At 32.7% G+C, this 27,498-nt stretch overlaps 1 protein-coding gene across 3 annotated transcripts in view; it reads left to right on the top strand.

Annotated features, from left to right (window-relative positions):
- LOC124369323 (RNA-binding protein 26) overlaps positions 1-27,498 on the top strand; it is a 126,344-nt gene that overhangs the window by 9,785 nt on the left and 89,061 nt on the right. For 2 of the 3 annotated variants that reach the window (XM_046827275.1, XM_046827273.1), the window contains exons 2-6: positions 1,445-1,563; positions 1,666-1,773; positions 3,618-3,835; positions 10,281-10,403; positions 26,967-27,190. In XM_046827275.1, coding sequence (XP_046683231.1) covers positions 1,445-1,563; positions 1,666-1,773; positions 3,618-3,835; positions 10,281-10,403; positions 26,967-27,190 — 792 coding nt within the window. The remainder of the gene's footprint in view (positions 1-1,444; positions 1,564-1,665; positions 1,774-3,617; positions 3,836-10,280; positions 10,404-26,966; positions 27,191-27,498) is intronic. The other variant, XM_046827274.1, reaches the window with a different exon arrangement.

Raw genomic sequence — 27,498 nt, 5'->3', positions numbered from 1 at the left:
AGCTTCCGAGGGCCTATTAGGACTAATAGCACTTGTTTAGCACTCTCCAACTGAAGCGAAGAATTAATTTAATGTGCGGCTAATTCTTCTAATTTTAGCTGGAGAAGCAGCCCCACTGTGCTGACATAAACCCTTTACCGGGATCGGTTCCCCATCCCTAGTCTGGCCAGCGATATTGATCACACTAAAAAATGTCCCATGGCCCACCTCTAATAAACACATGTTTCTCGATTAACAAAAAAAGATACAGCAATGAAATTAGCAAAAATACCAACATACATATTTAGAAGAAAATAAAGTATTCTCCGCAAGAAGGACCCATGGCACCAAGTGCCCCTCTTTCAGCTAAAATATTGTCTAATTACAATTGTATTAAAAACTTTGATCCGAGTGTAGTTCTTCTGGTGCACGTATGTTTGTATGCACATATGAAAATATTTGTAAAGTTCAATATTTTTCTGCAATCTAATAAAGTTCTTCATCCCAATGAAAAATGTATAGTTTTATTTACAATCTATGTATTTATGTAATTTTAGAACACTCTTGCCATTACAGATAAAACACAATTGGGCAGTTCTACGGTTAAAATTTCAATAGAAAACCGGTGCCAATCATTGTAGGATAGTAATATTTTAATTGACATTTTCAGCTACCACCTGAGATTTGCACTTTCAGAATCGACTTATTTCAAAATATAGGTATGGTGTAATGGCGTATGATGTATTATATTACTTTGTTTATGTGGAAGACTTTGCCACTAGTTTTTTCTTTCATCATATTTCCTTCTTGAGACAGATATTAATAAACAATATCAAATCAAATTTAATTTTCCAAAGACGTATAAAAATGCTAATTCTTGTAATTTTATTTATCTTTACAACTTATTATACATATTGTTTTCAGTTGTTGATCTTCTTAATGGACACAAGAATATATTTAAAATCTTATACACCACATTTACATGTGAAAAAAGGAATAGTTATAATATGATGAATCCAAAATGGCAGCTAAAGAAACTAAGTCAAATAAAGAATTTACAACCCAAATGTCGAATCGGTATTATCTAATGAAAAGTAGAAAAAGTAGGGGGTCGTTTACGTTATCTTGTATAGTGTAACATGTTAACATAAATGCTTTTTTTGCCCTAGTTAACCTTTATTTAGAATTGCCAAATAAATCCAAAGATATTTAATTATTACAATTAGAAACCTGTTTAGTTCATTAGGCTTAATTTCTACTGAATACTAAGTTTAGGTAGATTTTTTAATGTTGAGGAGAGTCTATAAAAGCATTAAAAAACTAACCAATCAATACAAACAAATTCATACTCAATAGAATAGTAATAAAAATCAGGCTAAAAGCCCTTTGAAGAATAGTAATGTGTCTGTTAATTATACGTTAATTCAGTACATTTTTCTTTTATTTATTAATATTTTATTTCCAGATGCGATGCAGATCCAGAGGCACTAGCCAAGTATGTGTATGCCTTGGTTAAAAAAGATAAACCAACTGAAGAGTTGCGTAAAAGCATGATTGCACAGTTAGAAGTGTTTCTTCAAAAAGGTATAACAAAAGTTTAAGATTCACTAAATAATGCATGTTCCTCAAGTAGCATCCTTTTGTAGGAATCCATTTTAATAAAAATGTGTTATTAAATTTTTGCAGACACAAAGGATTTTGTGGATCTACTGTTTTCAAAACTAGAATCCGATGCCAAAAATGACTTTACTTTCGTCAAGATTAAAGAAGAACCTGTTGATCGAGTTGAAGCTGGTGAGAATATTTTAAATCAACATTATACAAAAGATAACTTAATTTTGTTGTACCTACTCCTCTTATATAGGTTTTTTTAAATTATCTATTCAAATCACACTATTATACTTCCATACATCTCTTGTACAAAAACTGGTAGCTAGATTGTAAAATGTTCTGAATCATTATTGTTTTTATATAAGACCATTATACAGGGTTAGGCAACTGTGTGGAAATCCTTTACACCTTTATATAACTGCTTCAACCAGTTAAACTAAACTTAGCATATCTTTGGTATGCTATTGTATTCTTTGGCGACTTTTGTATCCTTGTCCCTTTATTTCAAATGGGTTATTTGGGGGTTAACCACAATATTTCTTATGAAAAGCCCCATCAAATGACAACTCATTCTGGTAGCGATCAAAAAATATTAATGGTGAATATTAACCCTTTGAGTGCCGGAGCATCGCTGTCAGCGATCCTGCATTATATGCAAGAAATGCCAGAATCGCTGTTAGCGACTTCTGCAGTAACGCTTATATTTTATATAGTATTTATCTAAATTGACTCAATGACTATACATACGCATTCCAAAGGCTTCAACGTAACTTTTGATGTAGGTTTTGTTCTGGTTAGATTCTGATTTTTACGGCAGTTGTAAAGTGAGTGCGTCAGTCGAGTTTAGAATTGACCGCTACGCGGACGAGCCGTCACATGTTTTGTTTGCGCTGCTGTTTATTTTATAAATGGTATTGAAAGTTTTTAAATGTAAATGGGTTTGTAGTGTTAGTATCTTCAAATTATTTCGTTTGTGTGTGTTGTTCTAGTCTGTGTGTAAGTAGAACAATGACTTGACCATGAGTTACGGCGATCGTAAACATCTAGTACTTTACTAAATACGTTTGTATGGTTTTTATGTTTGTTGTGTTTTTTTCAGTGATATTTATAAACAATGAGTCGTAAAAACATTGCTGACAATGAAGACCTAGTATTGCAGGCATTTTTTATTTGTATAAAAACGTTAAATAAGTGATCAATGTATTATATGTATAAAGAAAATATATTGATCTAAACAAAAAAAACAAAAACCCAAGACATTATACCAATAAATAAATTTGTTATAAATTTTTAACCAGACCCTGGCAGAATCAGGCATTTTCGCTTGGCATTTTATGCATACCATACAGCAAAAAGCTGCGACACTCAAAGGGTTAATGGTGGTGATAAAAAATACTACATGTTTTATAGGCAGAAATAGGCATGTGGAAACGGACTTATATCTTTTTAAACACTTTATTCAGGAAAACCGTACTTAGCATACTCTAATAGGGTACTAAAATGTACTTTATTTTAACAAGTTAAAAAATTTACTTTTTTTTGGAAACTTTGTATTTTTATTATATGGATTATTTGAGGAGTAACCTCAATATTTCTTATAGAAGTTCCCATTAAGTCACAAGTTACACCTCATTCTAAAGATAAAGGTAAAAGAGTATTGTTGGTGAAAACTGTAGGTCTATCTCATTCCATAAGAAAATGGCACTTATTTAAAGTTTTAACGTGTTTTATTAGGCAAACAAGTGCAGTTATACAATAGTCACCTAAAGTACATTGCTAATCCAATGAGTGGTAAAGCTGCTTCTTCTTTGGATATCTTGAATCATTAACAAGCCTAGTCTCTATTCACTTTTGGTAATGTAATATTAGCTTGTATGTCTTTCATCTACTTGTCAGACTCTAACAAAACAGGTCGCAGTTCTTGGAATAGAAGTGCACTCTGGTAAGTCTTGTATATAAGTATGTACAAGAGTATTTGAGGTAAGAATATAAAGAATATTATGTTAAATCTCTTTATTATTTTGAAGCCAAAACCTCAATTGCAACGGATCAGGCAGTATCAGCTCTGCCACTGCCCATTCTACCAGAGACTGTGCCTGAGACAGTACAGGGAGTGGTGGAGGGAGCAATAGGATCATCAGAAGTGGATATCAACCCCACCTTGGAGCCGGTTCCCGCTCTTCTGCCTGTAGGCATTCCAGAAACCACAAAACCAATAGTAGCTGTACAGCCTGCCAAAGAACAGGTGTGTAGTTAAATGATCAGTGATATTTTAAAACACCTATCTACATGTTTTTTTAATTTAAGCTGTATAAGTTTTGTCCCATTAAACTCATGATTAAAGAAAGTAACCTTGGAATGATAGGTCTAATCATCTAAGGACTGGATTTTACTCTATGAACGTATGATAATAAGACCATTGTCATGCACTGTTCAACTTAACTGATACAAATATCTTGAATTTAAACTACACTCCATTTTTCGAAAGTAGTAATATTTTATTAGTAAATAAATGTTAGAAAATTACCTGGAATTACCCTGCATTGTTTACATGATTGTCCCTTGCTAGCATTTTCAATATGTTAATGCATTCCAGCACACCGGTATAAGAACTTAGAGTTTTAGCGCTGTTTGGCTGTCCGACATTATGTTGAGTGTGGTCTCCTTCTTTAGAATTATTGAAGCACTTTCCTGTATTAAGTACACTTCTCAAAAAAATTTAAAGAAGAAAATCCTAAAAATTATGATATTGATTTTATAAATAAATTACATTATTTTATTTAAAATGGTTTCTTTTCTCATAAAAACTTATATTAATTTTATGTAAATTATATTAAAATCTTGGAAATGTTTTGTAAATAAATAAATGAATTACCAAAAGTATTTGAGCAATATCAAAAGACCAAAATTAAAAAATTGCTATCCAATTGGTAAACAACATTTAATGAAGCATAAAATAACTAAATTTAATATTGATTTTGGAGGTAATTTTTGTTCAACAAAATTTCAATTTTATATTTCTGGTATTTAAACAAAACAAGACACTAATGCATATCTTGCTACAAATGATGTTATATTAGTTGGTAATTTTATACAGTTTTTATCATCTAAGATTTAAGTAAGAAAACCTAGTAAATTGATATAAAACATTGAAAATTGTGGTTAGTTAAGTACAATTAAAGGAACCATTTGTTATTTTAAAGGATGTTGTTTCTCAAATTTCTAGTGGATTTGAATAAACTTTCAAACTTTGACGTTTTGAAGCTTTTTAAAATTTATCTCATTTTGGATTAGGATTAAAAGAATGTAAATATTCTGATCTAGAAAGTTATATTAATTTTATAAGAGCTGATGATGCAATATGGAAAACAACAAATTGGAAATGTTAACTGTATTTTTTAAAATACATTTTTATTACAATTCATAAATACAAGTTTTTATCCCAGTTCAGCCTAATTGATTAATTAGAATACAAAAGTTAAAAATATTATGTTTAATTTCAAGATTGTTAATGTATTGAACAGAAAGGAATTTCTGGATCTTATTTATTCAATATTACAAATGTTTATAAAAATGTATTTAATCCTAAACTTTTTATTGTTTTCAAACAGGTAGAGAAATAATTAAAAAATTCTTTTAACTTCTATAGTTTGAATATAAAAAATAAAGAATAAAACTAAATGGTACTTATTATCCAGATAAATTACAAAATTTAAACATTCCGGAGGTCTTTTTAGAATTATGGATCAGATGTGTTAAGATTTTAAGAAAGTTTACTGTAAAAATATGGATGTATATATTACAATCATCCAAAAGGGTTTATAAATAATCAACCAGCTTTTGTTAATGATACAAGGAAAATTTTAACAAATATTTCTGGCTCAAAGAATTATATAATTATCAATATGGATTTTCAAAATGTTGTAAAAAAATTCAACTTGTCATGTTTTTGTTTTAAAGAAGTTTTTAGTGCATGATGTGATCGAAAATGATATTAGAGAAATTCAATAATTAAAACATGTTATTATTTTTCGTATTTTCTAATACTTCAAAAATATATTCTTAAGAAATCGAAAAATGTCTTTGTCTTCCATAATAATTCTTAAAGTCATAAACCTAATATCCTGAATAGTTGTACTTAATGATATCATTTCTATTTATCTCAGTTGTAGAAGTATACAAAAAAACATCTTGAATATACGTTGGTAGATGTAATTCTATAATTTCTTTTGCATTTATATAAATGGTCGAAGAAATAATGATTACCAGTTGTTATAAATTAAAATAAAATGAAATGAATGAATGAAAAATGCCTTTATTAAAGAGACGGAGTTAGGGCTATTAAGCCCTCTCTACTACTCAACCTCATATTGTATACAGAAAATTTACAATAGTTTATACAGTTGTGGTGATTATTAACTTATTCTTTAAATAGAAAAAACTAAAATGCTTAACCTACAAAATTAAATTATGTTGAAGTAAAAATCTATTTATAAATATATAATGAATACTTAAAATACAAAAGACAAACTTTATACATTTTATGATAAATACAAGATAATTCAAAATGAAGAGCAAGAAACATTCAATCACTCTAACACACCCTCTAACCACATGACTGAAATAAGCAGCACCACCCGTCACCCCCACAGGCCCCCCAGCAGCAAGCCCCTAACCCCCGCCCTGAAGCGAGTACGGCCCTCATTACATCTGATATTATCGGGGAGAGTGTCCCAAAGGCGACAGGCCTGAACAGTAAAGGACTTATTAAAAATGGTTGAATAATGAACTGGAATTGATAGTAATGTGGCTTCCCTTCTTGTAGGTTGTTCACTAATATCAGAGATAAAGTTGAAATGATCTGACAGATAGACAGGATGTTTGGTTTTTATAATTAAATGTAGAATAGAAAGAATGCAGAATTTACGTAGTTGATGAAGTTTCATGAATGACAATTGCTGAAAATATTGCGTAACGTGCTCATGACGTCTGAGATTAAAAATAAATCTAATACAGTAGTTTTGAGCACGCTGGAGTCTGTCCGATTTTTCAACGGCCATGTCACTCATCACAGTAGTCAAAGTGTGGTAGTATAAGAGTTGTGATGAGCATCACCTTAACATTGAATGGCAGGTACAAGGCAAACCGTTTCAAACTGTGGATGCCAGCAAAGACTCTTCTGCACGTTATCGTAACTTGGTCAGTCCATTTGAGATTTTTGTTCAGAGTGAGTCCGAGATTTGTCAGTTTGTTTTGGTAATTTAGTTCACAACTGTTAAGTTTAAGTTTCAGTGCGATTTCAAGATTAATTCGGTTTATCATTCTAAAGTTACTAACTATCATGGCTTGCATTTTGTTTTCATTTAGTTTCAGTCCTTGTATTTCCCAATAGTTAAAGGCCTCAATATCCAAGTTGAGTAGTGACACAAAAGTAGCTAGTTCGTTTGGTAAACAGTGAACGTGTATTTGCAAATTGTCTACATAAAGATGAAAATTTGAATGTGTTATAATTGAAGTGACGTTGTTAATATAAAGTGAGAATAAGAGAGGCCCAAGTACAGAGCCTTGTGGGACCCCCCGCGTAACGGGTTTCCAGTCAGACAATTTATTCCCCTCCTTCACACATTGCTGACGTCCAGTAAGGTACAACATGACCCAAATAACACAACCATCGGAGAAACCATACTTCTTTAATTTGATAAGGAGGAGGGGGTGGTATACACAGTCGAAGGCCTTGGAGAAATCAAATAATATCAAAATTGTCACTAGTCTCCTGTCCATTGCCAATCAGATATCACCAGTAATCTTCAATAAGGCTGTAGTGGTACTGTGATTAGATCTGAATCCAGATTGGAATTTGGTTAGAATATTGTAATTATTAAAATAAGAAGAAAACTGTTAGTGGACTACTCTTTCGAAACATTTTGAGAGACACGTGAAAATGCTTATTGGGCACAGTTCAGAAGGAGTTTGTGGGTTAGCTGTTAAATAAATGTTATAACAGGAAAGGAAATATTGATAAATGGTTGGTTTGAACAGATGTTAATTTAATATTGTATGATAAACCTAAACCTAAGAAAATTCAAAATAAATTAACACATTTCAGTAATCTTATTTGACAGTTGCAATATGAACACAAGACTTATCCATTAAAGATATTATCGATGAAATTAACAATAGATCTATTAGGGCTAAAAATTTCATATTGCACAATATACCTGAAAGTTGGCATGCTGAACCACTAAAGAAGAAAGAAAACGATCTTAGCCATCTCAAATCAATAATTGAGTTTAATCCTGATTATTTTATCTTCTACAGACTTGGGAAGTTCACCAATAAGAAGTCTTGTCCTATAAAGGTGGTTTTTATTGCCCAAGCTGGTCTCAGCTTTTCTTAAAGCCTTCTCCCAGACCAAATTTGAAGACAATTTAATCTCCCAGATGTATCTATATCTAGGGATAGAACTGCTAGTGAGTGTGAAAACCTTGAGACCCTTTTGTGCATTATATGCCGTGAGGATGGAATAGTAGGAGAAGAACCTCACAATAAAATACCCAAGATCATCACCAAGAAGGAACAAAATAACTAGTTAGCTCTGGTTGAAAATCCTGTGATTTCTCTGTGTATTATCAGAAGAAATAGCATTCGCACTAAACTTAAAGAGATTCAATTTGCTTTTTCTTTGTGTTAGCATAATGCGTTGTATTCACTTGAAATAATCTAACACCCGACATTTGTGACTTTGAGTTGAGAGCTCATTGCTTTGTGGTTTTTCAAGAGAATCGCTTACCTGACACCAGCTGCAAACTAAGTGCTGGTGGTATTCTCTTAACTGTCAGTAATAAATTCTCCGCACTTAAGATCTAAACCTCAATACATAATATTGGGTGTTTTTTAATCTCTTGCCAAATTAGTCCTGATTTGAAGTGTTACTTTGCGGGGTCTACTTTCCTCCATACTCTGTCACCTCTATGTAAGCTGATTTCTGCACTGCAGTTGAAAAAGCAGCAATATGTGATTTGTTCTTTATAATTTTTATTGTTGGGATTTTACCTTTCTAATGCCCCTTGGGAGGATCTTTCTTCAATTGCCAATTTTGTCTCATCCACTAGCTGATTTATATAATACTTTGAGTTGAGTATAATACGCAATCCAAAAAACAGTAATTTTCATGGATTAATACTTAATGTAGATTTTTTCAAATCCTCAACCTTGTTTCTTGAATATCATCTCCCTGGATTTGAGAGGACTGTTATCATCCTGCCATTAAAATTGATGTACCACGCCATATTCCTCAGTTCATTGCATGTAGTCATATTCCAAATTTCAAACGTTGCAACACTATTGGTCTTTTTCATGAATATTGGTGGCAACTGACTTCTCAGCTGAATCTTCAAAGAATTATATAAATATCAAGTTTTCTGTCTTAACTCAGTTAGGGCGGCTGTGTTCAACAATCCTTTTAGAAGAATTGGTTCCACTTCTCTGGTTTGGCTCCGAGCTCAAGGCTGTGGTTAAAGAGAAGAAATTTCTGCATATACAATGTAAAAAAACGTTAAACCCAAATAAATGTTGGCTTATAATAGATTTCCGGCTATGTGTGCACAAGTCATTTGGCGAGCTGTGCTATGATAGATACATTTCTCATCTTCAGGATGTCCTATAGTACAACCTTAAAATCTTCTGGAGATTTGTTTCTTCATTGCATCAGAGAAATTCCACAAGTCTGTCTGTGATGACCAGGAAATGTGCAATATTGGTCGAGGACAAGGAGAAATATGACACATTTGCTGATTTTTTTCTCTTCATTGTTCAAGCCACCACTGGATCTTCCCCTTCATAATAATCCAACTTTAAATAACAACTAATTATCTGGTTGCAAATTCTCCTGTGATGAGATCTTGAAGATCTTAGTCTTGATGTGACCAAGGGATGCATGAAATATTGCATGCACATTTTATCTCACCATCTACAGTTGTTATTCCACCAATCTATTAAATAAGGTATCTTCCTTAATTTTTTTTAGTGTAGTTACATTGTCCCAATACACAAATCTGGATCATCCTCAGAGATCAACAATTAGAGGCCAATAGTTATTCAGCCTACAATTGCAAAAGTATTTGAGAGGCTTATATTATCAAGACTTTTTCCTTTACTGAAAAATGGTCATGATTCAATCCCATATCATCTCATCTTTGGAAGAGTAGAAGCAAGTCAACGAACTATTTGGATATTTGAAAAGCATTTGACCATGTATGTAATTCTTTGTTCATAGGAAAATTGGAGTCTTATGGCATTCAAGGTCAGCTGCTGCTTTGGTTTCTCTGGTTCCCCAGGGGTCTCATTTTGGCCCTATACTTTTCAATGTCTTTGTAAATGACCTCTCCCAAATTCTACTTTCTCAACACCTTCTCTTGGCTGAATACATGAAATTGTATTCCTTGTACTCTTTGGAGGATTGTGTCTCTCTTTTGTATTATTAGCCAATTATTGTTGTAGATAAATTCTCTTATATTTTCTCTTAAATAAAGTAAATATTGTAAAATAAATATATACGAAATACTTATAATAAAATTATATTCAATGATGTATGACTTACAACTATCCCTCTACCCGAAACCAAACAGAATTTGTACGTAATAAAAATAAGTTTATGGTTTATTAATTTTTAATTTGATAATTTGTAAAAGGTGCAGGCAGCAGAAGAGAGTCCTAAATTGTTAAGAAATGGTTCATCATATGGTTCAATGAGCATCAAACAAACGGAAAGACGGCTGTCATCTTCTCGCTCCCACGATCGCAAGTCAGATTCCGTGAGTATACATCTATATGTATGTGTATGATTTTCTCATTTTAATTTTTGTCTTTGAGTAATAAATTCAGATTAAAATATACTTTGAATAAAGAGTTGTTTTGAATGTTTACAGAGAAAGTGTGTGTGTGTGTGTGTGTGTGTGTGTGTGTGTGTGTGTGTGTGTGTGTGTGTGTGTGTGTGTGTGTGTGTGTTTTGTTTTTAACACAGAATGCTCTAGAAGTTTGTAATGTCAAAGTGTAATGTTGTGAAAGATTTAGGCCCAATTGACTCATCTTGAAATGTAGCAGCAAACAATAAATTTCTTTCTTGGTATGTTTATTTACACCTTTTAAACCCCTGCTTTTGCTTTTGTATACAAGTTGCTATTTTTTTAGCAAACAAATTTCGCAGCAACAAAGATAATATTGTTTTAGTCTATTTAATAATTTTATTTTTAATATGCATTAGTACAAAATTCAGATTTCATCAATTTTATTCTAAAGAACACAGTGTTGTAGGGGGTGTGTGATTATTGTGAGATTTTGATGTCAGATTGGACGTGATTTCATTATTATTCTTTTAATGATGACAGAACATTTGTTGTTTAAACCTTTCAAATATTCAAGTGGTATCAGCATATATATTATACAATGATTTAAGGAATGTTAATGAGTAAGAAAATATAAATTTTTGGGATGACAAAGATCATTTCATCTGTATTTATTTACATGTAAATAGATGTCTCCAATATTATAATAAATCTTTATCGCTTTAAATAAAATAATCTTTATTCATGATGTGGATGTTGAGTTTAGCTCCAGTTCACTTTCCTCTTAGTGCAGCGTTTGGAATCTGACTCTACTATACCACTATACTGACTATCTAAACTCAACATTCACATATAATCAACCCGTCCACCATAGCTACTTTTATTCATGAGTGTAGATACATACAAAGAATGGTGTCCGTACTAAATGTACTTAACCCAATTAAACTAATAATTGTGACTTGTTAATTATTTGGTTTAGAAGTTGAAAAATGTATTGATATATTAAAAGTTAAACATACCACATCATTTAAATGTGAAAATTAAGTTTTGATAACTAAGTGAACAGTATATAGAGTAAAAATTAGTAGGTACTCTAAACAAGGAATGGTATGTTATTTTAATAAATAACAATGTTACTAGTTAACATCAATAATAAATGTAGTTCAATAAATAATTATAAATAATCTAGGATTTGTAAGAAAAATTCAACAATAAATAATACAATAAACAGCAGTTTATTTATTCTATTTATCCTAGATCTGGAGAGCCGATGGCCACATGGTCTAAGACGTCAAACTTTGCGTCTAAATCAAAAATAATGCAGGTTAAAATCCTGTCTGTAACCGTTGCGCTTTTTATTTGTACTATTGACATTGTATTGTATCGTCTATTCTGTTTTATAAAATCCTCGGCACAGACCAGTGGCATGAGGATGGACAGAATATGGTATGAAAGGGGATAGTCCTCTCCTTTAAAAAAATTTACAACATCCAGATAAATTTAAAGTATTAGATAACACCGTAAATAAACATTTTGATATACTGTTGTCTGGGTGGTAAATGAGTTAAGAGGTACACAATGGACATATTTATTTAAATATTACAATGACTATTAGCCTCTTACACCCCCTACACTTGCGTGTGTGCGCGCACACACACATGAACAAACACACATAAGTAGATCACTTTTTAATTTTAATTGCTTGAAATATTGTTTAATTTCAATAAATTAAAATATTGCATAATACACTGATCAGTTAGTTGGTTCCTTCTCTTCTTAAACAATTGAATTTTGAAAACAAATCATTCAGATTTCTAAGTGTGTGTCCTGAGAAAATTAATAATATTGGTTAAGAAAGCATATTATTGTGTATCTGATATTTTTTAAACAGTATTTCAGTTATTTTTATTCAAATTATCATTAGATAAAGATATAAAAATGGTTAAATATTCATGTACTATCTGATTATTCCAAACTATTCAATTAGTCATCACCCATACCTGATTTAAGTTTTAACTTAACAAATTTCACTTACCACACATCCTCACGTTTTTTGATCATTATAATTTATTTATTTATAATTTAATTTTGGTTAACAGTATTGGGTTTTATTTTATATTTTCTAAATTTTATCTTGTTGTGTAACTGTTTTATATGTGTTTATTATCCTTGTATTACCTATGTTTTATGAATTTTTACCTTTAAAATGTTTTTTGTTGCAATTTAAAAAAATTACTGATGCATAGTTTAATTTTTTGTGTCTTTAATAATTACTTTCATGAAAATGTTGTTACTTGTATTTGAGCTGAATAAGTTATAATCAGGGTTGCCACCCGACCGGGAATTAGCCGAGAATTTTTCTGAGAACCGGGAAAATTTCAAATATAATTTTTGCGTCTCCTAGAACTTATAAAATCAAGACATAATTTGACAGCTTCTTGAATCAAGAACTGATTAATCATGAAACATCGTATTTTACGTGACGTGGTTTGTGAAATTGTGAATGAAGATCAACATATGTTCGTGAGCTACATCTGATGCCGGTTGATCTAAGATTACCTCCAATAACATAGTGAGTTTATTTTGGTTAGTTCTACTACTGTGCCATGGTAAGCTTCCGCCCCCCCCACAAAAATATGTAAGAATGCATTGGACAATTAAAATCGGTCGACCTGTCATTTCGGACTTCGGCACTAAATGCATGGACACTTTTAGAGTTAACGCAGCAGAGCGGTAGTAACCACGATACAAACGGATTTGTTTTGTATATAAGTATTATTCATTCGTTGAATTGGGGTCTCCGGACGAAGTTGTTCAACTCTTATTCTTTAGTGAAAATAGTATTTTGGAAAGACGAGTGTTAGATAGATAGCACAGGCCTAAAATGTACAGTGTTATAAACAGGCTTCAGAGTTCGGTTCGTTGAATAATATAATCTTTGACGGTTTGATAAGAGGTGCAGCCCGGGTTTTTGAGTACACCAGAATGTCAGTTGGATTTATACAAAGCTTATTAAGATACCTTTTAGAGAAGAAAGTAGTGGGTTAGTTACAACAAGTAACGTCGAGAAGGGGGCAATTGCGCCCTGTTGCACAGCAATGACAGAATGAGGGGGTGAGCAGCAGGAAGAACATTTAATGTCTTAAATTGGCAGCAGATATGTGCCATAGTGTGTTACTGCCCTGCCGCTCATGTCTGCCATGGCTAGTGTTGAGTGTTCTCTATGTGTACAACACAAACATTAAACTTTAAGTTGCCGCTCGATCCATCGCTCACAGCTTACCGCTCGTATCGCGGCTGAGGCCTCTGTTGGTCTATGAACGATTGCTCCTCACACACATTACAATTTTCATCTAATTACATAGGTTAAAACAAAGAAAGTGATGTTATGTTTTGATATCAGGGACACATCCAAATCTCGACTGAACTGCATTAATGCCGGCAAAAAATGGCACAAGTTTTGTGTCTGACTGTAGAAATTGCTAGTCTAAACAGGTGCAAGATCTCTTGCTAGTCCTGCCGCAACCAGTGTCCGATTTGGTTATAAGAACTGGAGAACAGTGTTGGCTATTAAAATTTTAATTATAAACAAGGCAGAGACAACATTGCCGTGTGTTAACAGATTTCATCTTGACTCCTGGAACAACCAGCGATACAACTGTAGCAAGTACTTGCGACAGTTCTCGTGAGTAAAAGTGCTTATATTGTTCACATTATGCTACAGTAGTTGTGCAAATTCTCTCGCAACTTTACTTGCCAGTGTAAACTCAACTTAATATTGTTGCCAGTCTACATAATGCAAACGGTCAACTGATCTAATCAGCTATGCTCATCAGTTTTCGTCGTCAGAGTGGCATTGGTTGGACGACTTCCCATCAGTTCTCCGGTCAACTATTTACCAGAACGACTTCTACACACACGTGACGATCGTTCGGCGACGATTCGAACTGTTCAAACCAAATAGTCCAAAGTGCATGAGGATCTTTATGCCTCGTTGTTTCGTAGTCCTTGACTGTAATCTAACTGACTGAGTCTGCACTTTCTTTTCGTAGATAAAAATGATCGGCAGTACTCAAATTACCGATTGGTGAAGCATGTTTTTGTAGTTCTTTCTGTATAAAACTATTTAGAAATATATAGCAACAGAATAATGTAATTTATAAATAATAGTATAATTGAAGTTCGTTTTTTTCGTGTCTATATTTTTCGACACTAGCGTGTGCTAGTTCTATGCGCGGGCTTAGATCCTCGATATTAAACAGAGGATCGCTAATTCGTATTTTATCTGTATATTTGCGTTGTTGTAAATAGATATATTCTCTATAGACATACATCCATACATTTTTATGTAAATTTAATATATTCTGGAAGCTCATTTTATAACCTACCATTTCTATTACTTAAAAAGGAAAAATTACTTGGAATTTTTAAAATATTCGTTTCCCTGAATCTCTGCAAATTCCTTTGAAGTAACGTGGTATCCTTAGGCTTCCCCTCCCCAACAAAAGATAAATTAATAAAGTAGAGTTTAGATGAAAGTATTTGGTTTATTTGTTGATTGTACTGAACCGACCTTGTGTATCGGCGAAATCATAGTCTCGTACCGTAAGTTCGTCCACTGCTACACCTCTGACCCGCAATACTGGGCTGCAGTCTGCCCCACGGTAACGCTTTGTTGGTATTTATTTGTTATCTTGTATTTCCGAATTGGATACATGTATTTTCATGTACATCACAGAAAGGAAAGTTATTAGGTATACACAATGTTATGTCGACACAGAGATAAAAACTAAGGAGCTTAAAATAGGTGATAGCAATAAATCGTCACTAAATTTATCGTTTATCACTAGCGACAAAATGCTAGAGCACCGCAGCTTTGTGGCATTTCTTGCAAATACTGCTAGTGGCGATAAAACATCATCGTTGAGGGTTAAATACAGTACTACAGTTGCCTTTTTGGTTTGAAAATAGACTAGATAATCGGAAATTTTTGACCGGGAAAACCGGGAATTTGAAAAAACTTTTGAGTGGCCACCCTGATAATTTTTACCCAAATTGTAAGGAAGTTTAATTTTGATTGGGTTTATTGCATTATTATTTTCATTATGTTTTGTTTTGAAATTGTTCTAACAAAGTTTTATTTATTATTCAGGTAAAAAAATTAAACAAAAATGGATAAGGAAAAAAAATATCCAGCCAGTTGAACAGCATTCTACAAGAAGATTTTTTTTTCATCCAATTTTAAATTAAAATGTAGGGACTGGTTATGTATACATTATATTGTTTTTGTTTCTTTGAAAGTAATAATATTGTAATTTTGTTTGGATATGTTAAATACAACCTTATTTATTATATTTTGTTGTATTATTATTTTTGGTTTGTTTATTATAATGTGTCAATAACAAAAAATTAACCTTAAATTTGATGAAAACATGCTACCTACTCTTACTTTATCCAATCTTTCTTATTGAAAACAGGTATTTAAGAACTCAAACATCACAGTTCCACCAGAAGATATTGTCCAATTTGACTAACATATTTAGTTGAAATATACTCCTGAGGAGACTTCTATTATTACCACACACTTTGTATCACCCTCTCATCCCTGTGTTTTTGTTGGGAATGCCTGAAAGCCCAAGGAAAAAATGGTGTGATTTGTGGTACTAAGAAGGAACAAGGGTGTATCCAAAAGAAACTGAAATTAGTTACATTTTTACAGAAACGTATATGTTACATTTTTTTACAAAACAACCTTATCTCCTTTAAATTAGTCACCATTACACTTGATACTTAGTCCAATTGTTGATTCAATTGTTAAAACAGTATACATTATCAGTAATGGCCGAAGGCTCCTCCCTTGTTTTTTCTTGACATCATCAATGTTGTCAAATCTGAGTCGTTACATATACTTTTCATGTGTATAAATAAGAACAAATTCACATGGAGCGATGTCAGGTAAATACGTACTTGAGGCAGTGGTACCGTGTCAGTTTTGGTCAAAAACTGACAGCAGAGATGGTTGTGTGTGAACCCAAGGCAAAAATGTGGCAGCAACCCTTTTCATTAACAGATCTTCATTTAAAACCTGCTAAACTGAGCTCCAAATTATTTCACTTGCCTCTCCTATTTGGTCAATGGTCTGTGAGCACAAGTTAATGAACTTTTATCTGTTCAGGCAATTGATCGTTGTCCAGGTTTGTCATTATTTGACTCGTTACCATTTTTAAAATAAGAAAAACCACTTGTAATCTATCTATATTGTCATCCTTATAAGTTGTATTCAACATTATCTGTTGCAGCAAGGTTTGTACCAAATGGGAAGCAGTTTCAGGGCTGATTGTTCAGTTAAATTCATTGTCATAAAAATCAATTAACCATTGAATTATAATAATAGAACATGTTAAACTTTGTCTAGGCCTACAGTAATAGTTTTATTTATATGCTTGACTTTAAATTAACTGTTATAGTGAATTACAGCCGACCTTTGTGAGGATTTGGTATTGAATTGTGTCCGATTTTAACGAGGCCTTTGTGTTTAGTTACTGCCTATTGTAGTGAGGGTTTTTAAGATATGTAAAGGCTTTATGGGTTCATTTTTAAAATCTGGTTACTTTGATAATCTGGAAGGGGTTCGGTTCCAAGTTTCCAATTAATCCAGATTATCAACGCTACAATGTATTATGTACATAATTTGAAGGAGCTAGATAGATACTGTTGATAAAGCCTTTTTTCCGTTTTTTACATAAGCACTAGTTTATTCAGTTTCTTAAACTGCTCCAACTGTTGTTATTAATACTAAAGTGTATATAATTTTTGGAATTTATAAAAATTGACCAACAAAATAGTATTGAAACTTGTAGTACTTCTTAAAAGAATATAACTGAAGAACAATATCAGACTCATGCTTTCTCAAGATTTTTTCTGTAATTAGTGTTTTTTTACTTATCTCTCCTCAGGATTATGGCCTATAAGTCATTGTCATATTTTAAATGTTACATAATACAAATTAAACATAATTTTAAAGGTATTTAAAGAATATAAAATTCCATGGTTGATTGAAATTAGTGGTTTTACATATCCACATAATTGTGATATTGGAGAAGTGGCACTTGTCAAACAGTTTCTAATATTTTTCGCACCAGTCTGAGCTGCTCATTGCTCAGAAGCTTGTGGTAGACATCCCATGTATTGTGTGTTACTGTGTTGTTCGCTTTGTTATTTAATGTGTACTTAGCGCTGTGTGTCAAACACCAGTTTAAGGGATTGGTGTTTTATATTTAAACTATTAGAGAATTATTGTGCGTTTGTATGGGTGAGCGTGCATGTGTGTGTAGAATTAATTTTTTTTATATACTTGAGATTACAATATTATATGCAATATATAGTGTGCATATTTTGTTCATTTGGAATGTATAAGAGACCCTTACTGTGATCTGCCCAAGGTCTGTATTATTTTTACTGTGTGTGAATGGTCAATGTCAGTCATTGAGAGTATTAAATAAATTATTACACTGATGATAAATCTATGATAATACCAGGTAAAACTATCTTCGAAACAAGTACTCTGTCACCTTCTCTGTAACAAATATAAAAAAGTAGGAATTGATCAAGGCAAATGGTGTTAAATTTAAACATAGAAGCAATGCAAGCACTACATTTTTAAGGTAACAACAAAAATGATCATTTCATGGCAGCACTCTTTTTATCACTTTCAATAAAGTGTATATATTTTTGAGAATCTTCATGGTTACAGAGAAAACAGCTTCAGCTGGCAGAAGAGTATTGAAAACTTGCTAGCTGAGTTGAGTAAGTCTTATTTCGATCTTCTAAGATATTATTGAAGAAAACCTTAATTTCAATATGGGTTCTCAGAGACATATATATTCACACATTGCCACATCAACTTTAGTAGATTTCCACTAATGCCGTAAGTGTGTGAAACCAAATGATTAATTGGTGTATCCCATATGTTAGAAACATCGGTTATTCTCAAACTGGATTATTACGGATGACTTATGAAAATAATACAGAGTTATCATTAAGTCACGCACATCAATAGTAGATCGAGTAGTAAAAATTAAAAAGTAATAAAGTAAACAAAATAAATTTTACAAACTTTAATTATTATTTGTATACACAAATCACTTACATTTTCACAGCAACTCTTTTTATCATGTTTGATGAAACTTTTTCAGTCCATTTTCTATTCATTAAGTATGTGTGGCTGGTTGTTATTATCTTTTCTTTAAGGTCCCCCGTAGGAGACAATCTGGACTTGTTAAATCAGGATCATGACGGCCGTAACCCTTTAGATATGATACGCTCGCCAAAAGACCCACTTAAGAATTGCATTGTGTCATTAGATGAACACAATCCACAGGACATGTGGCACTGTCCTGCTGCAGCCACCAATCGCTTTCATCATTTTCAAGCAATGAAATAAATTTTGTAATGATGCCTTGGTACACAACACTGACTACAGTCCTTCGTAAGAAATAGGGCCCACTATTCTCTAATGTTATGATACAGAGTTTACTGGAGGATTTTCAGTTCACCAAATTCTTGTGTTTTAGCTATTGACATAACCACTAAGATGAAACCAAACCTCACCAGTGAAGAAAAACACTGTCAAGCTGTATGAACTATTGGTATTGACGAATGTCCGAAACCATTACACAGTACAGTAGGCGCTCTATCCGGCTCTTTTAGTTCCTGAACACTGCGTATGTAATACAAAATTTTCACCACTTTCTTTGCATTACCGAATTAAATCTTAGAGTGTATTAAAATCTTTGATGGTGAGTGTAGCATTACGTGTCAGTTTAGTGTCCGTTCAAATGGTGGCCGGCCTTCCGGTTCTCTTCTTGTCTGCATCTAATCCACATTCACGGAAATGGCGACTAGTCTCGTTATTGTTGAATTATTAGGTACCGCAGCATCTGGATATTTCTCACGAAATTTGTTATCAACATGCGCATTTGACCGGCTCGATAAATACCGTTTAACAATAAAAATTAATTGCTCTTGAGAAAACATAATGTTTACAAAGCAGTAAACTCAACAGTACTACAGACGTAATGTGGCTAGTATCTATTTCAATAGTGCCTAAATTTGTTGTCAGTAGTACATGTAATGCTATCTTGCGGCAGTCAACATAACTAATTCAACGAAACTACCATTTATATCAATGTTCCTTTTGATATGCACAACTTGATGATCACTCTATATGTAAAATAGTCATTGACAATATATCTATGATGAATAAACATAATGTTTTGGCCCGATATATTGATTTCCAGCTTATCTGCATATGAATTTCATCCAATGTCACAAGTTTTTATATGGAAGAATTCAGTATTTTTACTAAACCTACAAGTTACCTTCCAAAAGTCTGTTGTAAACTTGTCCTTTCACTTCGTTGTTTAAAAGCTAAAAAAGTATATGTTTTACAAGGAAAGTTAAAATGATTAATCATGCCTTTAAGATGAGACCTATCCTGTAATTCTCCAACTAAATATAAGGATATAAAAATGTTTTGGGATTTAACATTGTTTTTATCAGGTAAAACTTATGCAATTTCACTACAGCTAACTCCTAACCCATGTGATTGGTGTTAACCCACTTTAAATTACAATACTACAACTATTTAATCAGTATTTCATTGTGATACAGTTCCGTCATATTGTGATTGTGGTACTGTTTTTACCAGTGAGTTAACACCAGTCATATGGGTTAAGAGTTGGCTGTAGTGAAATTACATGTCATACCCCATAATATATATACATGTATGGAACAGAATAGAATTGAAGATATTGCAATTTGTTTGTAAAACCAGCCAAACCACACAAAAAATATAGTTACTACTGTCTCTTTCGACCCCTTTATATAGCAGTGCATATTATAAAATTTAAATCTTCTTTTTAATTTCAAAATAACATTTTATATAATTAATAGTATTTACAACATATTGGAATTACTGGGTTAACAATAATCCTACAAGTCTGATTTTTCAAATGAATATGATGAAAGAACAATAAATTATTTTCATTAATCCCATATAAGAAAAAAAACTTCAATTCATTTTAAATTTAATTAAGAAGAGCAAAATTGTTTGAAAATGACCCTTGTAGGTATCAAGTATATTCTATATTTCCTCAGGTGTATATTTGATGTTACTTACCTTTCTTTTGTATGTAATATAAATAGAAAAGTTAGTTTAGTTTATATGGAGTTAGATCTTCATATTTAAAGTGATAAGTTATCCTCAAAGTTAGAGAAATGAAGCTTCAACAACTTTAAGGTAAGCTATTTATTTTGGTGAAAATATCTTTGTAAATGTTAATTTTACTGAACATTTAAGGTGATATTTCTTTAATTGTTATTATTTTGGAAGCAAAACATGTTAGCTGTTAAGTACACATTGACTCCCAGATATTTATTTTTTTAAAGTGCTTTATTAGTAAATATTCCTCATTGGAAATTAAGACTAATATTATTATATTAGTCTGGCTTCTAATACAGATTTAATTTTCAGTAGGATTAGTCAACATCAAAACTTGACCAAAGAACTTGTGATTGTTGTGTTTGCGCGAAATAACAACTTAATGTTATTTCAAATAATTTTTGTCGAAGAAAATAATGGTAGTATTAGATAATAAGTGAAATCATATTATATCAATTAGTATATAAAATTTGACGTGTGAATATTTTGTGTGTTAACTACTTTTATATAAATCATATAAAAAAAACAACTTAACAGATCTTGATCACTTTTTTTGTTAAATAGATCTTTTCATTTCCTAAAAGAAGGCAGTTGTAACTCTAAAATGTGTAAAGTTGGTCCTTGGTCCCTTTCTGCATAAATGCGTCCATATAGAGTAAAGTTATATACAAATGTAAAGCCGGGTCCACACTGAACAAATGTTTGACAAACATGTTTGACAAATATGTTCGTTGAGGTGATCAGGGACAAACATTTTAAAAAGTTTGGTCAAACATTGTTTGTCAAACAAAAAATTACTGTTTGGCCAAAAATTTCAGTGTTTGCTAAAACAGTCAGTGCTGAGCTATCAAATGGAACAGACATGAACGATAATTTGTTGTACCGTCGTAGTCGCCTTGCTTGTATAGCCGCGGCCGCGGCGTTTGTGTTCATCAACTCACCTAGACCTCGAAGATGGTGGCAGAGGCAGCTGTTGCAAAGGAGGTACGAGTATAGTGGTGAGGACTTGCGTACTGACTTGAGAGCTAGCTGTTTGTTCACTAACTTTACACGAGTGTCAAATGCAGATTTTGAAATACTTGCTAACATGATAGGACCCATGGTTGCTAAGAAAAATACAAACTGGCGAGAAGTGATAAGTGTGAATGATCGTTTGGCTATAACTTTACGATTTTTAGCAACTGGTGATTCTTACCATTCTTTGATGTACTTATTTAAAGTATCAAAGCAAAGCATATCCCAAATCGTTCCTGAAGTGTGTTCTGCCCGTGTTAGTATGTTGGAGGACTATATAAAGACCCCTATCAAACCAGAAGAGTGGAAATCGATTGCAACTGATTTTAAGCGAGCTTGGCAGTTTGACCAATGCATCGGTGCTCTAGATGGGAAGCGTATTGTGATACAAGCTCCAGAAAACAGTGGCTCTACTTTTTTCAATTACAAGAGTTACCACAGCATTGTGTTAATGGCACTTGTAGACTCTAATTACTCGTTTATCTATGTGAACATTGGATGCCAAGGACGAATATCTGACGGTGGTGTTTTTAAAAATTGTAGTTTGTGGAGAATCTTGGAAAATGGAACAGGTCTACCTGAGGAAGAAGCTTTACCTGGAAGATTATTTGCTGTCCCATATGTGATTGTGGCAGATGATGCATTCGCCTTACATAAGCACATAACGAAACCGTTCCCAGGCCACCAAGAAAAGGGAAGCAAAATAAGGATATTCAACTATCGCTTGTCTCGAGCTCGCAGATGTTCTGAAAATGCCTTTGGAATTCTCAGTTCAGTCTTTAGAGTACTGAGAAAGCCAATGCTCCTAGACCCAGAAAAATCTACTCTTGTTACATGTGCTTGTGTAGATTTACATAACTTTTTGCTTCAAAGCAAATCATCAGCAAATGTATACACACCTCCTGGTTCCCTAGACAGCGTAGCTCCAGATGGGAGTATTGTTCCTGGAGATTGGAGAGAAGACAACCAAGGATTACAGTCATTTTATCCACTTCCTCGAATAGGAAGAAAACCCAGTGAGTTTGCGAAATCTGTGAGAGAAGAATATGCAAACTACTTCGTCTCCAACATTGGTAGTGTACCGTGGCAAAATGACTACTCATGAGCAGTGTGGGATGAACTCTGGTTCCTTTTGGCATAAACAACTACAGCCTACTTTTTTATTTTATAAAGTTTGAATTGTTTAATTGGAAGTGATGTTAGTTAGATGTTCTTCGAAATTTGGACATTTACCTTAAAGGCTGTAGGTAAATATATAACAAATCATACATAACTTAATCCATAACTATAACCTAATTATAATTTAACTAAACCTAACTGTAATCTAACCTAACTGTAAGGTAAATCAAATAAATATTTCTCACATTGTATCCTGAAAAACTTGTATTTTCTTGAACAAACACTGAATACAACACTCTTAACAAATACTGAATACAACACTGTTAACCATCATTAAATTGTATTAAATGTAATAAAAAATAACTGCAACAACTGATTAGAAGTGTAAATGTTATAAGTCCTCAAAGTATCCAGAAACTGTATTCATTGATGAGGCTATCAATGAAGAAATATTTCCGATGTCTTCCTCTTCCACTGGTTTCTCAAAAGTTCCTGGTTGTTCAGATGTTTTGTTTTGTTCAGGTTTTTCAGAAACATCCTTGTACTCTTCCATTTCAGCTTCAAAAAGTATATTGTCTATCTTGTTTTTAACAATGCAGAGTCTCATGGGGTTTTTTATTTTTCTTATTCGGTTGGCAACGCACTCCCCGTAAACTGTATGCTCATCTTTCGTTGGTTTTGGCTCTTGCTGCATTTCGTTGAAACAAGTTGTCATGATATTAAATGCTTTATCAACTAGTTTTCTTTTATTTCCTCGTTTGGCAACAGGCTTACTACTGACACTACTATTCGAAGTGCCACTAAAAAGACTAGCAGACGAAAAAGGAGTGCTGGTTCTTGAAGGGCCAGCAGATGAAAGTAAATCTTCATTTTCACTCAATAGATCTTCAGAAACTTCATCCTGTGTCTTGCTTGACACTGTTTGTCTAGGTACATTTTTGTCACTTAAAAACTGAAAAAATTGTAAACCCCACCAAGCCTTTTTCTTGTCGGCAGTTCCCATTCCTGACTTTGGTATTACTGCCTTTTTCTCTCTTCTAAATTGCACTAAAAGACTTTCAATTTTTTTCTTAACTTCTTCGGTATTGTTTACACCTAACTCTTTAGCTATACTAGTGTAGGAATCTTTTCTCTTGTATTTGTTTTTATAGTTTGGTTCGTTAGTGTCCCAAAGTAACCTATGCGATTCGTACAGTTGTATTAACGAAATTACATTATCTTGTGTCCAAAAGTCCTTACTTATTGTTCTTCACTTACCAATCGAATAGGAAACACAAAGAGCAGCAACTCACTAACAGAAAACACCACAATAGACCTGTTTCTGACTAGGAACTCGCATAGACTGACGACACACAGTTTGCCAGTTGTCGCTCTGACAGCAAACATCGAGTCCAAACAAAGATGGCGGCACTGTTCTCCCCTACCTGGAAATATTTTGTTTCTTGACGCGTCCACACTGGCCACGGGCAAACATTGTTTGTCAAACATAATAAAATTTGGCCAAACTGTTTGAACAAACATGTTTGTCAAACATTTGTTCAGTGTGGACCCGGCTTAACAAAACTTTAATATCAAATAATGTATGTTTTGTAAGGTTGGAATAAAATGTATACATGTTAATAATTATAATTTAATCTCTAAGGAAATGTTACATATTGTTTTAATTTATATCTATAACAATTTATCATATTTATCTTCTGTCATTGAATTTCATTATAAGCTTTGTCCTGAAGACTGTGATAGTCTTCACAGAATCAGAAGGCTTTATTCTTGAGTACAGTGTACATAATTGGTGTCAATATACTTTACAATAATTAACATACAAGAAACATATAATAACGGAGCACAAACAATGTTAGATAACTCAACAGTTAAACTCAGCAGTGAGCCACAAACTCATTCATCGTTAAATTGATCTCTCAACATGCCAGTTTTGCAGTATTGTCTTCACATTACAATAATTAACATACAAGAAACATATAATAACGGAGCACAAACAATGTTAGATAACTCAACAGTTAAACTCAGCAGTGAGCCACAAACTCATTCATCGTTAAATTGATCTCTCAACATGCCAGTTTTGCAGTATTGTCTTCAGCACCTTAACATTATATGTCTTCAGCTCCATAGGAAGAGATTTTCCTCCACATGTGAAGGTTTTTTCAAACAGGGCAGTTCTGTGGGATGAATTAATGAAGTGCTCTGCATGTTGTGTAAGCCGTTCATGAAAAGCTTTGTTTTTTGGTAAGTCAAGCTTGCAGGAAAGTGAAATAACTTCAAGTATATACAAGGATGTTAAGATTCTTTACAGATGTCACTGTTGCTTCAGGAGTACTAATGAATTTGACTCTTTTGAGAACAAAAATAGCAGAGCTGCTTTGATAGCTTAGTTCATCAACATTGTTATACTAGGTAAGTTTCTCATCTAAAGTGATTCCAAAATGTTTAGTCGAGTGAACTTGTTCAAGTCCAGGAAACCACAAACAGCATCCTTGTGTCTTCCGAGTGGTAGTTGTTAGGTTTACCTTCATTGAGCACTAGGTCATTATATTCACAGTTTTGCTGGATAAAGCTGACTGAAATAAATGTGTTCTTATAGTAATAAATAAATTCATTTTTAGTTTCTCAATTGTTGTCACTTAAAGAAAAATGGGTATTTGAAATAAAACATCAGGTTTTCATCTTCAAATAACAAATAAGGACTTTTTAAGGGTTTTTACAAAATTAGTTACATATGATTAATAAACATAGTTTTTTTCAATATTAATTGAAACAAATACTCATAATTGTTGTAAATTCTTAATGTGTGATAAATTAACTGAAAATTGTGATAAGAATAAACTGATTTTGTTTTAATTGGTTACATTTTATTTTGGTTTCAAGTAACTGAAAGTATACAATTTTTAAAATTCACTTCTAACTTTAAGAGAATTTTAATTATCCAGAGCAAATGTGAAAGGTGACTAACTACTTTGAAAAAAACCTCGATAAATGATTTTTTAATTGGTGCATTGGACTTAAAGAATGTTCTTTGTTGACTGACAAAACTTATTGTTTGAATAACTGAAAGCACAGGTTTGAAAAAAAGACAATTTTACAATTTGTTTAATTGTTCATATGTCCATCAATCCATCAATAGTTTTTAAAACATTAATTGTCAATCACCCTGCTTATTGAAAGATAAAACGCCATTGTTGTCACTATTTTATGTCATGTTAGTGGCTCTCTGTTTAAAACCCAGTTGAATACATTGCCATTGTTATGGTGTTTCCAAACCAATTTTAAAACAACTGTACAATCACTGACATTAATTAAACATAATTAAATACTTTTAAACCATTAAAAGTTGATTATCACAAGGCATTTGGCCCAAAAAGTTTATGTTAGCACATCTTTCATTACTCTACTAAAGTATGTGCTCGATTTTTACCACTTGTCATTCTTGCACATGTGCAGACCTGCTTTAAGAGAGTTCTGCCAGTTTTGCTCCACCAATGAGAATCTACACCAATACACACATTAACAAAAACTACTCCTAGACAAATCCTTTAGTCAAATCAAGTACTTTGATTTATCTTATTTGATTTAAATCAATTGAAAACTATTACATGTTGGTCATGAGAGATGACAACTTTCTTCTGCACATGAGTATGTATGAAAATATTTTCAGAAATTATATGGTGCTGATATATAATTTGTTATTATTTAAAAATATTAAAAAAGAGATTTGATGAGAAGATTTTTTTCTCTTACTTCCCGATTATTTCCAAAAACAGTGACTGGAAGGAAAATAATAGATTTAATACTTAAAATATTAAAAGGTTTTGAAAATAAGAATGATGTTTATAGGTTTTCATTTACAGCGATTTAAACATAGCCTCCATAAGAAAAGTGAATAGAACATAATTGATTGCTATAGGCTTGATGTTCCATTAAATATATTACTTTTATCTTGTGTATCAGATTTTATCTTGTTACAGTGCTATAGTCATTTATTATTGCTAGACACAAATAATCCACCTGAAAAAGATCATTGTGAAAGAATACATTCAATATATTCATATTAAATATAAGACACGCAATTGGGAAAATGAAAATGAGCTTACAAGATCTCATTTGACACATCTATATTCATAAAGTAGTTGTTGACTAATTTTTGTTGACTCCTGCATTTTTAGGAGAGGGAGGAGAAGGTACTAAGGCGGCGGGACTCAAGTGTTTCACCTCCATTGAGGCGATTGGAGAGATCACGGTCCCGTTCTTGGGAGCCGCGTAGCATGCCCCGTAGGTCTCGCTCCAAGTCCCGCCGTTCACGTTCACGTGGCCGTGAACGTGACCGAAGCAGGGCCTGGCGCAATAAGTCCCCTCCACCTCGCAGAGTCTGCTACGATCGGGATAGAAGGTTAGTGATACGTTGTTATAAGTGGTGGGTGATCTTTGTTGTTTGTGGTAAACATTTCGGTAGGTCTTACAATTACATTATTCTGCATTGGTGTGAAACTTAGATTGTATATAACAGTAAAAGTGCTATAAATAAAGCAGGTAGTTAGGTCATGTATTGTAAAGCAGTATTGTTGTAGTATCGGATTATAGCCCAAATGACTTTTCTTAGAGCAAAGTAAAGGATTTGTGTATGCTCATAAAACAGTTGGTTGTTTATTGCCTGGAAAGAACTAACCTGAAAAATTTAGAAGGATATTCCTGAATAGT

The sequence above is a fragment of the Homalodisca vitripennis genome, chromosome X (genome assembly GCF_021130785.1).
Source record: "Homalodisca vitripennis isolate AUS2020 chromosome X, UT_GWSS_2.1, whole genome shotgun sequence".
Lineage (NCBI taxonomy): Eukaryota > Metazoa > Arthropoda > Insecta > Hemiptera > Cicadellidae > Homalodisca > Homalodisca vitripennis.
Note: the sequence above shows the minus strand (reverse complement) of the source record. Positions and strands in the feature narration are given on the sequence as shown.